The sequence below is a fragment of the Typopeltis vanoorti genome, chromosome 12 (genome assembly GCF_054136105.1).
Source record: "Typopeltis vanoorti isolate ZY-2024b chromosome 12, IOZ_Tvanoo_1.0, whole genome shotgun sequence".
Lineage (NCBI taxonomy): Eukaryota > Metazoa > Arthropoda > Arachnida > Uropygi > Thelyphonidae > Typopeltis > Typopeltis vanoorti.
In genome coordinates this window covers 67,664,308-67,681,360 of record NC_143560.1, presented here as the reverse complement: position 1 = coordinate 67,681,360, position 17,053 = coordinate 67,664,308, and the positions used below count along the sequence as shown (strand labels likewise).

The 17,053-nt window shown below is 39.6% G+C and overlaps 1 protein-coding gene across 2 annotated transcripts in view; it reads left to right on the top strand.

The window, feature by feature from the left end:
• LOC150100863 (N-acetylgalactosamine-6-sulfatase-like) overlaps nt 1–17,053 on the top strand; it is a 355,136-nt gene that overhangs the window by 73,024 nt on the left and 265,059 nt on the right. The window contains exon 1 of one of the 2 annotated variants that reach the window (XM_090401081.1): nt 13,104–13,277. The exons of the other annotated variant lie outside the window; for it this stretch is intronic. Coding sequence (XP_090257207.1) covers nt 13,164–13,277 — 114 coding nt within the window. The 5' untranslated portion in view covers nt 13,104–13,163. Of the gene's footprint in view, nt 1–13,103; nt 13,278–17,053 lie in introns of those variants that run through there. 2 annotated transcript variants of the gene reach the window in all.

Below are 17,053 nucleotides of genomic sequence, written 5' to 3'. Positions count from 1 at the left end.
ACTTGCACTTGAACTTCAACAGTACTTGAAAAGGGTGATGCTTACCGACAGTTCATTTGGGTGCATATCCACATTTGAAAAGAACTTTACTGTAGAGAGTGAAGTAATGAGGAAATGTATGAAATATTGGTATGCAATGAACCATGGAGCATCTAATAACATCCACAAGCACTTGTTTCGCACTGTTAATCTTAGTACAAGACGTGTTACAAAAAAAAAAAAAAACTTTTGGTATAAAAACTATTGCTCATTTTAAATTTTAAGCACTGCCCCATCTACTGCCAATACACCGTTCCCAACGTTTCTTCCATTGTTGGAATGTTTCCTGGAAAAACTCATTTTCTGTGATGCTGCATAATTCTCTTATTGCATTTTCCTGAATCTCCCTCTATGGTTTGGTAACGACGTCCTTTCAAAGTGGTTTTTAAGTTTGGGAAACAGGAAAAGGCTGCTTGTGCTAAGTCCGGAGAAAATGGTGGATGGGACGCGACGGATGTCTGATGGTTTGCCATATAACTGCTAATGAGGAGCAACGCTTGAGCCGGTACATTGTCATGGTGCAACATCCAAGTCTGGTTATCCCACAATTCAGGCCTCTTTCTGCATACAGCATCTCAAACGTGCTAAAACTTCCTGATACAACTCTGTTTACCATCTGAGCACATAGTACAAATTCATAATGGATAATACCTTTCCAGTCAAAGAACACAACCAACATCACCTTGATCTTTGACCGACTCATCCGTGCTTTTTTCGTCGAGGAGACCCTTTCCCCACCCACTGTGACGTTTGCATCTTGATTTCAACATTATAGCCATAAACCCACGTCTCATCTCCTGTTATGATGATGTTCTTAAGAAAGTTTTCATTACAATTTGCATTGGCAAACAGTTCCTGACTGATTTCAAGACGATCCTCTTTCTGATTGTCAGTCAACAAACGCGGCTCGAATTTTGCACTGACGCCACGCATCTGAAGATTTTCAGTCAAAATTTGACCTTCAGCTGATGGTCAGCAACTTCTCGGACAGTTAAATGACGATTTCCACGAATCACAGCACGAAGTCTCTCGACACGGTCGTCGTCTGTTGATGTGGAAGGTCGTCCACGCCTGGGATCGTCACCCACCGATGTTTTGCCTTTTTTTAAAACGCTTAAACCACTTGTAGCACTGCGCTCAGATCATGCAGTCCTTCCCATATGCTTGGTTTATCAATTGAAATGGCTCTGTACAATTTTTACCAAGTATGCAGCGAAATTTCACACACACACACACATGTTGGTCTTCAAGCTATTTCATTGTCACTAATCCCATGAACAGCTTGTGCACGTGCTCAGCGGACGTAACTCGGCGACTAATGTTCATAACAGAAAGGGGGAAATGGCATTTGCAGCTAAAAACCCCCGCTAGGTGCGCTCAGTAGCTGCAACGCGGGCTCTGGCCGGTTGGCGCGTATTTAAAAAGTTTGGTCTTTTTTTTTTTTAATACCCTTCGTATGTTGAATTTGGAAGTATGGTTCTAGGTTGGCTAGGCAGAGGTAATTATGGGTCTAAACGCCATCTGATATAGTAATAGTTTGTTCTTTGTATTTAATTTCCTGCGTCGATTAATCATGGGAAAGAGTTGAGCGATAGCTTTAGATACTATCGCACAGATGAGCCTGATGTGATTACTGAAACGCAGTATTTTATCTAATTGTATCCCGAGATATTTAATTTCTGTTTGCCATGGGATTTCGGTATTAAATAGTTGAATATTTCCTTTGGGGGATTTTAGCCTTCTGGTAAAGAGTATGGCTGCACTTTTTGAGGGTTTAGTTGCAGTCTTCAATCTGAAGCGATTTTTCTAGTATATAGATACTGTCTTGAGGTTTCTTGGTTACAAGGTAAGGATGGAGAGATCATGTTAATTCTGCCGTATCGTCTGTGTATAAAGCCGTGATGGACGCTACAGGTTTCTGTCGGATATCTGCCATGTAGATTGAGAACAAAAGCGGTGCCAATAAGAAGTTTTGTGGAACTCCAGCTAAAATTTTGCGTTGGGTAGAGTTTGTTCTACTAATCTTAACGTGCATTTTTATATCGGTAAGGTATGGTTTGATTAGACGTATCATATTTATATATTTGTTCTGATGAGTTTGTATAGATGTCAGATTTTATCAAATGCTTTCGCAATGTCCAGAAATACAGCACCAGTGTGATGTTTCCAATTGAATCCTGTAGTGATAATTGTGGTACAGTACTATTATTTTTATGGAAGCCAAATTGCACGTTCGAAATAGGGTTGCCACCTGTCCCGAATTAGGCGGGACATCTTGAATTTCAAGAGAATTTTCAGCGTCCCGAATTACACTTAAGCAGGACAACTTATATGGCAAGACACCAAATTATCCCAAAGAACAGGGCCTGCTCTACCGACGGTGCAAGGCTTGCATTTGCACGGGGCGGAAAGTTTTTTGGGCACAAAATTCACATAAACTATACAAAAAATAATGGGGATGGGGCGGGCGATAAAATTCGCATAAACTATACGAAAAAATAAGGGGGAATGAGCGGCCAAATATGCTACTGCACGGGCGACAAAAATTCCTAGGGGCAGCCCTGCCAAAGACTTACAAAATATGCAAAAGAAATGCTTAGTGAGCGTTAGCGTCATTTGTAAATTTGTATCCATAATGTATAACACGCAAAAATATCTGTTTTGGGGGTCTCATTGGTCAAATTCTGTTCAGATGACGTAGATTGTAATGCTCGTTGGGATTCGATTAACTTATAATCTTTACTTGTAATATGAAATTAGCGCGTTCATGGCCTATGTAATGTGTTATTAATATTATTATTATTATTATTATTCGTGACACCTCCAAGGAGTCCGAAGACTCATCCGGGGAGAACACCTACTATACAACTGTCTTCACCACTACACCGAACCTCTACTACCAGTCATCTTCATCAACGCCATCTACCGCCCACCACCACCACCACAACTAGTCTTTTTTGTCTGTAAATTGCGTTTGTTCTGAAGGGTCGATTTGTCTGTATGCGGGATGAAAAACCTGTTTTTCCGGGAGAAAAAACCCTGCTACCTCCGTATGAGATTGGCTAATTCACCTTTGATCGAAAAAGTCCGCATAAAGATTCCTCTCGTAACGACGAGAATCGAACTTAGGCCTGTTCCAATCGAAGGGCGCAGTGTACCATCGTTCATCCAATTACATAGCAAATTTTTAATATCTTAACTCAATACTATTTTTAACTGTTCACTTCTGAAGAAAACAGTTTGAATTTTCAAACTAGTTCTCTCAGAATAATTAAACATTTACTGAAAATATAATACTTCCCTTATTGGAAAATAAACAGCTGCTGGGTGTTATTGATTGCTTATGTGATTTATCGCCATAATTATTGCATGTTATGTTGGCAGCAGTGAAATCACTGCCAGTGATGTTATACATTATCATAGCCTTCTAGAATCTGGATACATATGATTCATGAATTTACTTAACGTCAACGAATGAACGCTACGAGTTTGTTGTTTTTTACGTCGAGTTTGACTCGAATTTTTATTGTTTAAAGGAGAAGTTGTGGCATTTTTTTCAGAGCAAGAGGTAAGTTACTATTATGATCGATGATTGAGTGTTAGAGTGTTCTTAAGTTTTGTGAGATACTACTATTGTTTTTCTTTTTCTTTCTTTCTTTCTTTTTTTTTTTTTTTTTTCAGGATTGCTTTCCGCACAGCATTAGTCACCAATAGTGAACTGGAGTATTGCATGACATTAGTTTCACGATGTCTGGTTCCTCAAGTGACAGTGAAAAAGAGAAGAGAAAAAAAAAAACGAAGCGTTTGGGAAGAGAAATATCCATGGTTGAAGCCATGTATTGTTTTTCTTCTTCTTCTTTTTTTTTTTTTTTCAGAATTGCTTTCCGAAAAACATTAGTCACCGATAGTGAACTGGAGTATTATTATTATTATTATTATTATTATTAGTCACCGATAGTGAACTGGAGTATTGCACAACATTAGTTTCACGATGTCTAGTTCCTCAAGTGACAGTGAAAAATAGAAGAAAAGCAAAAAAATGAAGCATTTATGCGTGTGCAGAACTGTTTGGGAAGGGAAATATTCATGGTTGAAGCCATGTGGAACAAACTCGTTTAAAGCATTCGTAATATTTGCTTCCGTTAATACAGTATGGATTGTGCCAATAAAATGTGTCCTGTTATATTTAATGTCTCTGAAATTGCTTTAAAGGTTCAGTGTGGTAGGACAAAGGCTGAAATGCTTGTCTGCAATGTAATGTCCCCTGAATCAATCTCCCAAGTTACCAGAGATCTAAAAAAAAGTTGGTTACTTTTGTGTAGCTACTGATGCAAGTAACAGAAGAAACAGAAATGTGGCCTCTTGTATAAGATATTTCATCGCTGAAAAGGGCATTGAATGCAAGGTTCTTGATTTTTATGAGGATCCAAAAGATACTTCAGATTCAGTTTTTTTAAATATCAAAAGTAGGCTTCAAGAGCATTTCTTCTTTCATTCCCTGAGCCTAGAACAATGTCACTAGCTACAGTACAGACAATGCCAGTGTTAATTTTGGGAATAAACATTTAGTGTATCAGTTATTGTCTAAGGCAAATAACAAAATAATAAAAGCTAATTGTTCAGCCCACATCATACATAACACGTGTAAGCAAGCATGTGATGCACTAAAAAGATAAGAAACAGTTCTCAAAGTTTACAACCACTTTTCTTGTTCCCCCAAAAGGAGAAAAGAGTTGCAGAGTTATTTTTGGTTTAGAATGGCAGGAGGTTCTGAGGCATGTTTGTACTAGATGGCTTTCCTTGAAGCCTGCAGCTGATAAACTTTTACTTAACTGGGATGCTATTGAGAGTACTTTAAAAGCATTGAAGAATGTCCTGTTTTTCTGAGGAAAATATTTGATGACAAGAAAGCCATCCAGCAAGCCAAACTCTACTTTTTTTTTCAAATGTTTCAACCATTTTTGAAGAATGTATTAAACTCCTAAAAAAAGAAGATTTGAGTGTATCAGAGGCATTTGAAGTATTGAGTGTTTTACGAAACAAACTTCTTAAAAAACAAGAGGACAGGTTCTTTGGAAATGCCACTGAAGAGGTATTAGAAACCATGATCCCTCAACAAAGCAATCAGTGCAAGCCAGACTTTCTCAAGTTCTATGAGAAAGCTTGTAGCCATTTGGAGAAATCTTTCGACTTCACAGAAAACAATCTTTTTAGTCTGCTGAAGAACTTAAACCTCCAAAGTGAATTGTTAGGATGAGTTATACGAGGAATTCTGCTTGAGCTGTGACAAAATAAATACCACTAAAGTGGACTACACAGCAGGCGAGACCTTAGGTATGAAATGGAAGGAGATTATTCAGAATTATTGGTAATGAAAGCATTCTCTATAAGCTCATACAGTTTGTTTTAAGCATTCCTGTAGTAATTGCCTTTGTAGAAAGGGTGTTCTCTCTTATGAACTTAAAATTGGACAGACTCAAGAAACAAGCGCTCATAAAAAGTGAAATCATCATTTCACTTTTGGGAAAAAATACTGAGGAGCACAAGTCTACCTGTTCTGATACTTGCAAGGACTTTGTAAGAGTGAAACAAAACAGACAGCTTTTAGAAGCAGCTAAATCAAATAAGAAGCACAGTCTCAAATCTTGAATTTTAAGAACAGGTAGACTTGTGCTCCTCAGTATTTTCTCCCAATTAAAAGTGTTTCAAGTTATATTATAGTGAATTTTGTTCATTTTTAAGGTAAAATGATACAAATTAAACTTTAAAATACAAATATTATTAAATCACTAATACCGGTATCAATGTATTCAATCTTTTAATTTTTTTATAAGGTTAGAATTACATATTCAACTATGGCTTTTTCATTTTATGCATTTAGGGGATGGATAGACTTTCATATTCGATAAGTGTGTCCCACTTTAGACTTACCAAAAGGGGCAACCCTAGTTCGAAATGATATTTAATTTGTCTGTTAATTCTTACAGTCTTCAAAGGATGATCTTTTCGGAAATTTTTCCTAATTGGACAACAGACTGATGGATCGATAGTTTTCGGGCAATTGTGGATCTTTGCCCGGCTTGTGAATTGGTATAATGTTGGAAATTTTCCAGGTTGGAAGAAAATACTGTAATCTTATGATATTGACGAGATGTACAGCTTTGCGTGGGAGCAGTTTGATGATTTTCTTTGTGATGCCATCCGGACCTGGTGCCAGTGGTGCACTCAGGATTTAATCTTGGGAGGAGGGGGGGGACGACCACTCAAGATTTATTTGGGGGGGGGGGAGTTGAGTCGACGATTTGAGAATATACACTACGCATTGCATACGATCTATGACTGAGCATCTGCAGTGATCGCCAATACATGGTACCCGTGATCTCCTTTGGCCCGGCTCGGGAAAACGAAGTAGCACTCGGTCCGCCCAGCACTACCTCGTTCGCCTTGCGTCCACAGCGGCCGTGATTCCCGAATGCTATAGGGTATTCCCACTTTATGTGACCCCTGATTCATAAGTAGTATAGAAATAGCAGACACGACACAACATAAATTTTTAAAAAAAAAATTAAAATGAATTAGGAAAATATTTTTGGAAATTTTCTACTGTTTTTTTTTTCCTTTATCTTTTTTTTTGGGGGGAAGGGCCCCTGTCACCCACTGGGTCGCCACTTCCTGGTGCTATTTTTTATTGACATGTTTGATGATGTTAATTATTTTTGCTGGAGAAATAGGGTTGATCAGTTCTAAATTGTTGTTAGGTTGTTTTAAGGGGCGTCTAACATGTTGATAACCCTTGTAAACTAGATTGATATTCATGTTTTTATATGCTGGACTTCGCTGTTTTTCCAGATTATTAACTATAGCTTCAGCATTTCCAACATCTGTGTGTGTGTGTGTGTTGAACCATGGTCGGTTTACATACAGGGAAGTATGTAAATTCATATTTGTTTCTGAGATTTTTTAAAAATTTCCAAATTGAATGATCTTAAGGCCTAAAAGATGTTAACTTATTTTCCCATTCTTGATTTCTTAGAGCTTCTCTGATTAGATTGTTCAATTTGTTGAGGAGTTGTCTATCTTGTGGAGCATGTGTGTTGTGATATCTTTTCCTGCCTTTGTTATTATTCCTGATTAGATTCATATTTTCCGTAAGACGGTTAGGCTTGTAAATAGTTATAGTTTTGGCGGCTGCTACTAATGATTTGATTTATGAGGTTGGCTATTATTTTATCAATCTCCTGCTTTGATTTTATGGTGGGTACTGGACCAATGTATTCGGGTATACTTTGGATAATTTTTCCCAAGCTATGAAGAAATGAGGGGGAGATAATTGTTCCTAATTGCCCAATTTCAGTAAGATGGGGTTGCGATTTGAAGACAGCTCGTTCATTGTAACTAATATTGGTATTTGATGTTCCATAGGACAGTAATATCTAAACTGCCAAAAGGACCATGATGAGTAGGCTCTGTGGGACCGGCGACTAAATGTGGTTTGACCCAGTCTAATTGTTTTAGTATACGACCGTTTTTATTAGTCGTTTTACTGTTCCAAGCCAAGCGTTTGGAATTCAGATCACTGCTGATTATGATGGAGTCTTTAGTGCCTAGAATGGCTTCTAAATCAGTCATCAGTAAAGTTTTGCCAGGTGAATTATAATCAGCGTAGATTTTAAGTTTACTAGCTGTATTGGTATATACTTCGATGCCTGTAATCTCTAAGTTTGTGATTTGGTTATGGCATTATGCTTAAGATAGTTTTTAACATAAATGGCAGTGCCACTACCTCGGAAATCAAGTCTGTCATTTCTGTACATCAGGAATTCTCTTAATTACGGATTGTTTGCTAGTTTTAAATGTGTCTCACTGAATAGAATAAATCTGGGTTGTATCTAACTGCGAATTCTTGTAGTTTAGTAATTTTGATGGAGAGGCCGTTGGCATTCCAAGCAACGATTAGGAGAGAGTTTGGAAGAATTTCATTTCTATTCATTGCTAAGTGCTGTTAGAATGGAGTGTATTTCTTTAGGAATATTTTTGTAGAGGTCAGTAATTGGCTTGATTTACTAAAATCTTGAAGCATGGTAGCTAGATCGGAGGTAATAACCGTAGGTTGGGATTTGTTTGTTCATGGTATGTTGTTTTCTTGGAACGTGCCGCATCGGCGTAGGTTTTGCTCGATTGAAGCGTACTTCTTGGTTTTTAGATATTGTTTGATTCGGAAGGTGTTCAGCTTCCTTTAATTGCGTGAGAAGTTCAGAGGAAGTATGTTTATTTCTCACTGTCATTTGGTTTTTTTGGGTAGAAGCTACATCCTTTGTAATTTGCAGAATGAGGGCAGGTGCAATTGGCACATCTGGCCTTGGCAGAAGTATTAAGTTGAGTGGTTTTCACCTCATTTCAAACATCTGTAGTCAATTCTACATAGCTTCTGAGCATGACCAAATTTCTGACATCTGTGGCATTGCCCTGTTGATTTTTTTTCTCAGAGATTCAGGAATAATCCTGAGATCTCAGATCGAAGTTAACTCGTAGATGGTTTTGTGAGAGTTATGAATTTCTACCAGCACCAGTCTCTTGTCAGCTTTATACATCCTTCTTCTTCTTCTTCTGCAGCTTTTCCCACTTAATTAGGGTCACTGTTTGTGGTGAGCCTCCTCCACAACTTCCTGCTTGGGCTGTAGCCACATCCTAGTTCTTAATCCTCAAGTCCTACTCCACCATCTTCCTCCATCTCTTCTTTGGCTGTCCGCGCTTCCTATTCCACTTCACATCCATCTGCACGACCTTTCTTCCGACATACTCTTCCTCCCTCCTCATCACATGACCAAACTATCTCAACCTTGCCTCCTGTATCTTTGCTCCTAAGTTCGTAACTTTCACCGTTCCCCTTACATTGTCATTTCTCAGATGATCCTTTCTGGTCACACCGCACATCCACCTAAGCATTCTCATCTATGCTACCTCCATCCTGCTGATGTTATTTTTCCAGTTTCCAAAGCATACGTCATAGTTGGTCTCACTACTGTCCTGTAAATTTTGCCTTTTAGATTTATTGGCACCTTCTTATCATATAGCACTCCAGCCATCTCTCTCCAGTTCCTCCATCCTGCTTTTATCCTGCATCCTACTTCCCTCTCAGCCTCACCATCCTCTTTCATTGTTGAACCTAAATATCTAAAGTCACCGATCTTCCTGATGACATTTCCTTCCAGCTCCGTCTCCTGGCTGCCATCCACTTTGCAACACATATACTCGGTCTTACTTCTACTCAGTCTCATACCTCTCTCTTCCAGTACTTTCCTCCAACTTTCCAGTTTGGCTGCCACTTCTTCTCTTGATTCTGCACACAGCACGATGTCATCTGCATACAACATAGTCCAAGGCACGTCTTCTCTCACTTCCTCCATTACCACCTCCATCACAATATTAAACAGGAACGGACTTAATGCAGATCCTTGATGCAAGCCAACTGTCACTGGAAAACTTTCTATCACTCTCAGGCAGGGTTGAACACTTGTCTTCACATTTCTGTACATCTGCACCAACCTGGCATATTTCTCCGGTACCTTCTTCGCCCTCAGACACCTCCAGACGTCTTGCCTTTGTACTCTATCATACGCTTTCTCCAGATCAATAAATACCAGATGTAGCTCCCGTTGCTTCTCTCGAAACTTTTCAATCTGTCGTATTCCAAAGATAGCATCTGTGGTCGATCGACCAGGCATGAAGCCAAATTGCTCCTTTGCAATCTCCACTTCCTTTCTCAGTCTTCCATCAAGAACTTCTTTCTAGGATTTTCATTATGTGGGACATCAACTCTATTCCTCTGTAATTCTTACAGTCTTGTGCATCCCATTTACCCTTGTAGGTGACAAGAGTTTTTTCCCTCCATTCCTCTGATATATTTTCCTGTTAACAAACTTTTATTAACAGGTCCCACAGCAGGTCAATTCCCTCTTCCCCCAGAGCCTTCCATGCCACCACTGAAATCCTGTCTGGGCCCACCGATTTTCCATTCTTCATCCTTTTATTGGTCTCCTTCACTTCCACCCTACTGATGTTCTGCACCATCCCCTCAGAAGGCTGCCCATCTTCTCTGTGAGTCCTCGCATTTTCCTCATTCAAAAGTCCCTCAAAGTATATTCTCCATCTGTTTCTTATGTCCACATCCCTCCATAATATTCTTCCTAATTTTATTAATTCTAAGCTGTGCATTTCAATTGCACAGCTTAGAATTACTTTTGAATTATGTCTCCACCAGTCTTGTACACTTTCTAGTCTATCCGAAATCCGCTCTAACACCTTCTCCCTGAAACGGTTCCTCACACTCTAAGCGAAACCACTTAATTTTCTTCCTCCCATGGCTTCCAACTGGCGCAGCAGCTGGTGTTACTGTGCCACTTGATCTGTTGGGATTACTTTACAATTTGTTACTGCCTTAAGATGTTTTCTTCTAGTCAAAATGTAGTCAATCTGTGAACTATTGTAGCCACTTTTAAATGTTATCAAATGCTATTCCCTCTTACAGAAGAAGAAGTTCACAATTGCCAGATCAAACGCTACTGCAAAGTCCAAAATCCTCTCTCCTTCCTGGTTCATCATTTCCACTCCATGGCCACCATGCACCCTTTCACAGTCCCTATTATGTCTCCCTATGTGTCCGTTCAAGTCTCCTCTGACAATTACCATCTCGTTTTCTTCCAGTTCCCTCATTTCTTCATCTAGCACGTTTCAGAATTCATCTTTCTCTTCTGCTGTACAGCCAACTTGTGGGGCGTATACACATAAGACAACCAGTTGCTCTTCTCGAAGACTCAGTTTCATTCGCATGATCCTGTCGTTCTTCCTACCCAATTTCAGTACTTTTCCCTTCATTCTGCCACACACCACAATTCCGGCACCATTTCTTCCCTCTTTATTCACTCCAAAGTAGAACAATTTATACCCATCTCCTAGTTCCTTTGCCTTTTCTCCCTTCCACCTTGTTTCCTGCATGCATAAAATGTCCAACTTCCTCTTCCTCATCATGCCTGCTACCTCTCTTCCCCTTCCAGTCATGCTTCCAACATTCAATGCTCCCACTCGCAACATTCTCTCCACTGGCTGGGCTTGCTTCTTTAACTGCAACCGCCCTTGATGCTGTAGCCCTCGTCCACTTCTCGCAGCTGTCGGGTGGTATGGCCGCACGTCGCTTAAGGGGTACGCCCTAGCCCTTGTATCACTTTCTTTTCGACTCATTTAATCATATCTGGAGCTGGCAGTGAAGATTTATGACTGGATGCCCTTCCTGATGTCAACCCTCGCCATTTATCCGGGCTTGGGACCAGATAAATGGCGAGACAGGATCATGCGAATGAAACTGGGTCTTGGAGAGGCGCAACTGGTCGTCGTATGTGTATACGCTCCACAAGTTGGCCGTACAGCAGAAGAGAAAGATGAATTCGGCTTTATACATCCGACTTACTTTAATCGGAGGCAAACCGTGATTGATAAGATCTGTTGCAATCTCCTCTGAGGTAATATCCTCATTGACTCCCCTAAGTACAACGTTTAGGATTTTTCACGACTTAGGGAGAATTTATGATATTGTAAAGTAAGCGTATCCATCAATTTAGTTCGTTGACTGTAATTGCCAACTGTAATAGGCTGAATTTTTGTGCCATCTGTATTTTTTGCTCATGAGTAGGCGACGTTTTGGTCCTTGATTGATATGACCGACATTCATTTGATTTTATCACGTAGAATGACTGGAGGAACCTTCTCTCTAACGGTGCTTGAAGTATCTGTTGCAGGAGTGTCATCATCCATTTGATCATCTTTGAGTACCTTTTCAGTCATTTGCTCGTTTACGAGCATGTTCTCCCTGCAATTCTCTAGGTGGGGAGACCACTAGATTTATTTTTTCATCTTATCTTCTGTTCCCGTATCGTCACCTTCAGGGTCACTACTTGTCACTGAATATAGATTTAAATAACCAGATCACTCGATTTCAAATTTCTTCAATAGTTTTTAAGAAGATAAAGTGATTTTTGCTCAAATTTTGGACTAAATCGTCTGTTTAGAGATTTTCCATAATTTAAATAAAATTCTTACATGTTAAGTAACTACTGAATTTCACAAACACTAAAGTATTGATCAAGTAACTTACGGAACACAAAATAAGCTATTTCACATCGAAAAATTAATCTTATCTAAATTCAATACTAGCCGCAAAATCCGAAATCCATGATTTCGTCAAGGATAGGCGTATCCATTTATAGTAGTCGCCAGTACGCACTCAGGATTTAATCTTGGGGGGGGGGGGGGGTTGAGTAGACCATTTGAGAATAGACGCTACTTATGGCATACGACCTATGACTGAGTATCTGCAGTGATCGCCACTACATACCAGTGATCTCCTCTGGCCTGGCTCGGGCAAACGAAGTAGCGCTCGGTCCGCCCAGCGCTACCTCGTTCGCCTTGCGTTCACAGCGGCCGTGATTCCCAAGAGCTATAGAGTATTCCCACCTAATGTGACCGCTAATTCATAAGTAGTATAGAAATACAAGACACGACACAACATAAATAAAAATAAAATAAAAAAATTTAATTAGGAAAAGATTTTTGGAAAGTTTTCTAGTGTTTTCTTTCTTTTTCTTTTTTTTTGGGGGGAAACGGTCCCCCTGGCCTCCCCTGGGTGCGACAATGGTAGCCGCACGTGACATTATATCAGGCGGTACTTCGTTATCGCGCCAAATATGTAAATCGTAGGTGGGGGGAAGGGGGGGGTCCTAATGATGATGATGATGCTATGCCTGAAATTCTGTTAAGTTGCAAATAAAAATGAAAGTGTATTATTTGAATATGAAACTATTAATATCAAGAATACAAATAAAACTGAATATAACATTGTTTTATTTATATTTTTTATATTATTATTATAAGTTTAATATTCTAATGACACACTTTCCTTTTTCATTATAATTCAAGCTGTAAGCTAATACTATTTTCTTATTATGTACTGATTATAGTCGAAAATGTAGGGTCATCTTTTGTAATAGATCACATGACTGCTGTTAGTATATATCACATTTGGAGAAAAAAAATTCTACTAACTGTTGGAAGGAATAACAGATACTGGCAGTATGGTTGTGATAACTGTAAAAATATATAAGTATATATTTTTGTGCTTATGTACAGTATTTTATTTTAAAACATGTTGCGCAATACCGAACGTTGTTATTATGCTAATGGATGACGTAAGTAGCTGATACGCTATGCATTAACTTCTTTATTAAGCGAATGAATGTGTGCAAACCCCCCCCCCTCTCCGCAAAAGTATTCTAGCTGAAAAATGCTTTTTTCTTGTGAAATTGCATACTGTTTTACACATTTGAGAGATTACTGACTATTACTTATGGAAAAATTAAAACTTATTTCTTTTAGAATTTTCAAGATGCGTATATTATAATATATAGAAATATAGAAAAAAAATAGGAGGGGAGATGTATACTTTCTTGGTGTAATACAGTCACCTTCGCTGGGCATTGTCCTCCGTGTTGCTTTTCGCAATCTTGGCGATAACGTACTCAAGCAGATAAGAAATCGTGTCATCAAAATTTCATAGTTTGTAAATGCTATCTCCTAATTTAGAAAATAATATATGTTGGTGCTGCTTAGGGAATTGAGAGAGAGGGGTAGAAAAAAATACTGGAAAAATGAAAATATATGTTGGTGCTGCTTAGGGAATTGAGAGAGAGGGGTAGAAAAAAATACTGGAAAAATGAAAATACTGTATAACTTCGCAGTATAGTGGCTGCTGTTCTAAGCACGACACCCAGACCAGTACCTAGGTCGTCTGCGGACGATTTGGTGCGTGCACGTCACACCTGAATACGGCGTTGGAAACAGCGACCGCATGGTCTCAACGGCTGCCTAGATGCTTCCGTTCTATTGGCCTCATCGCCAGAGCGATCGCACCGTAACAGTACGAAAGCAATTCCAGCTAGCGCTGCCTTTCAACGCGCGAGGCGCGAACGGTATCCTTGTAGTGGGTAGACGGGATTCTGAGGCGTTCAGTCATCATCCCACATCTAGAACCTAGAGGCATTGAGTTCGTGCAGTTACCAAAGTATAACCATTAGCCATACTCGCCACCGCTTATTACTCATAATTACACAGACATGTATTTTCGAGATTCTCTCCAGATTGTTCGCAACCTCGCTAACACTAGGTCAGGGCCAGCCATGGATTAGACCATTCGAACTATGCACTTTTTTTCTAGTAGATTTGGTCAATTTCATTATCCCCTTTTAAGCCCAACTTATATCTATCTTAAACTACCTTATTCCTAATATTATGATCCAGACTGTCTCTATCAAATCCTCCAGTGAGAGGATGAGTCTCAACAGATCGCAGTACGGTTCTGCTTCTCCAAGCACGACACCCAGATCGAGGTCGTTTGTGGATGATTTGTTGCCCGCACGGCTGCACCTTCATGGTGCGGCGTAGGAAATATAGGCTGCATAGTCTCAGCGGCTGCCTTGATGCTTCCGCTTATTCAAAAAAGAAAATAAAAAGAAATAGGACTTAATATTCGTTATTTCGCTTCATAAATCACGCACAAAAAAACATGTCTGAAGGAATGCATTATGAAGCATATATTTTTATATGTGCATTTACACAGCATTTATTATTATTATTATTATTATTATTATGGGCGACTCTAGAGAGTCCTTAGACTCATCGAGGGAGGCCCTAAACATCATATCCACACAACTATACGACATTCTCACGGTATCTATCATACCTTGTCTTGAACTCACTCACCGTCATAGCACCCACAGCAGACTCTGGCAGCTTATTCCACTCATTTACCACTCTAAAAGTATAGAACCCAGCTCCAACATACCTGAAAACCACACTCTTGCCCAGCTTCCATAGATGTCCCCTAGTTCTCCCACCACCAGTCCTGATCACAAAAATATCCTCTGAATTAATCCTATAGAAACCCTTTAGCAATTTGAATGTCTCAATCTTATCTCCCCTTTTCTGCCTATCAACTAATTTCTGCAACCCACAAATCTTCAACCTGTTCTCATATGGTTCATTCCATAGACCTGCTATCATTTTAGTCACTCGCCTCTGGATCCTCTCCACCTCCTCCCCATCAAGAAGGAACCTAGGTCACCAAATCTGGGCACAGTAGTTGACATGAGGTCTTATCGAGGCTCGGTACAGAGGTACAATAACTTGCTTGTCTCTGCTCGTCAAGGTATTTTTCAACAACCAAGTGAGTTGATGAGCTGATTTAGCTAGTTTTACAATGTGACCCCTAAACTTCATCTCCCTATCCACCAACACTCCCAAGTCCCTGGCCTCATCAATCTCCTGGAGTAAAGTTCCACCAATGTGGTATACTGCTGCTAATCTTTTCACCTCAAAATGCATAACCTTACATTTTGTCACATTAAATTGACATCCATTCTCCTTAGCCCAGAACTCCAATCTATCCAAGTCATCCTGCAAGATTTTGACATCTTCTGCATTCACTATTGCCCCACCCAACTTTGCAACATCAGCGAACAAATGAACTGTTCCTCTTAGATCCTTCCCTATATCATTAATGAACAAATTAAACAGCAGTGGTTCAAGAACAGAACTCTGCGGCACACCACTAGTCACAGGTCATCTTTTGGACTCTACTCCTGAATAAACTACTCTTTGATATCTCTCCATCAACAACCCACCTATCCATCTCACCAACATTATATCCATTCCCATTTGTTATAGTTTATGTATTAGAATTCCATGTGGTATCCTGTAAGATGCCTTAGCCAGGTCCAGCAGTATCACTGAAAACCAATTACCCTTATCCAGTTCAGCCGTCACTGTGTTATAAATCTCGAGCAAGTTACTGAGGCATGATCTACCCTTCACAAAGCCATGCTGTCCCACATACAGTATCTAATTTTCATCAATCCATTCCTGTATTTTCCCTTGACTACTTTCTCCAAGAACTTGACAACGACTCCTGATATGCTGATCGGTCGGTAATTTGCAACCGTAGTCTTGGATCCTCCTTTATGCAGTAGAACTATTTTCCCCTCTTTCCACACCTTTTGGACTAAACCAGACCCGAGACTCAGATTAAACAACATGGTCAAGGGCACTGATAATTCTTTAGCTGCTTCACGCAAGACCCGTGCCGGTAAGCCATCCAATCCCACAGACGTATTCACATTAAGATTCTGTAATAGACTATTCACCTCCACTTGATTCATCACAATTCCTGTATAAACTAATGGTTCCTTCATTTTTTCAATGTCACCACCTGGATTATATACTTTTGCAAAGTGCTTGCTCAGTAACTCCACTATATCGACTGATTCAGTGATCTCCTTGCTATCATCATTCCTTAAAATCATTTTGCCGTGTACAGTTTTTTTTTTGCTTGCAGCATATCGAAAAAACTGTTTGGGATTCTCTTTAGCTAGTTTCTTTTCATAATCTGCTTTTGCTTTTTTTACCACACTTGTTACCCTTCTGACCTGCACTTTATACCGTTTGTGTGCCTGCAGATCACCTCTTTCTTTAAATTCCCTCCACAGTTGTTTCTTTTTTTTTTTGCAGCTCAAGCTTAATGGTGTTATTCATCCATTTAACCCCTACTTGTTTTACTATTTGGACCCTAGGTATACAATCAGCCATAACCTCCTGTAAATACTCCTTGACACTTCCCATGCTCTATCGACATCCAGCCCTTGCAGTTGTACATGCCATTGCACTGATCCAAGCAATCTCCTAAGCTTGTTATACTTACCAGCATGGTAATTCCACATATTCCCTGTCTCAGTGGCGCACTCAGGATTTTATCTTGGAGGGGGGCCGAGCACTCAGGATTTAACCTTTGGGGGGGGGGCCAAGTTGAGTAGACGTTTTGCGAATACACACTACACATCGCATACGACCTATAACTGAGCATCAGCAGTAATCGCTAATTCATAAGTAGCACACAACATAAATAAAAAAAATG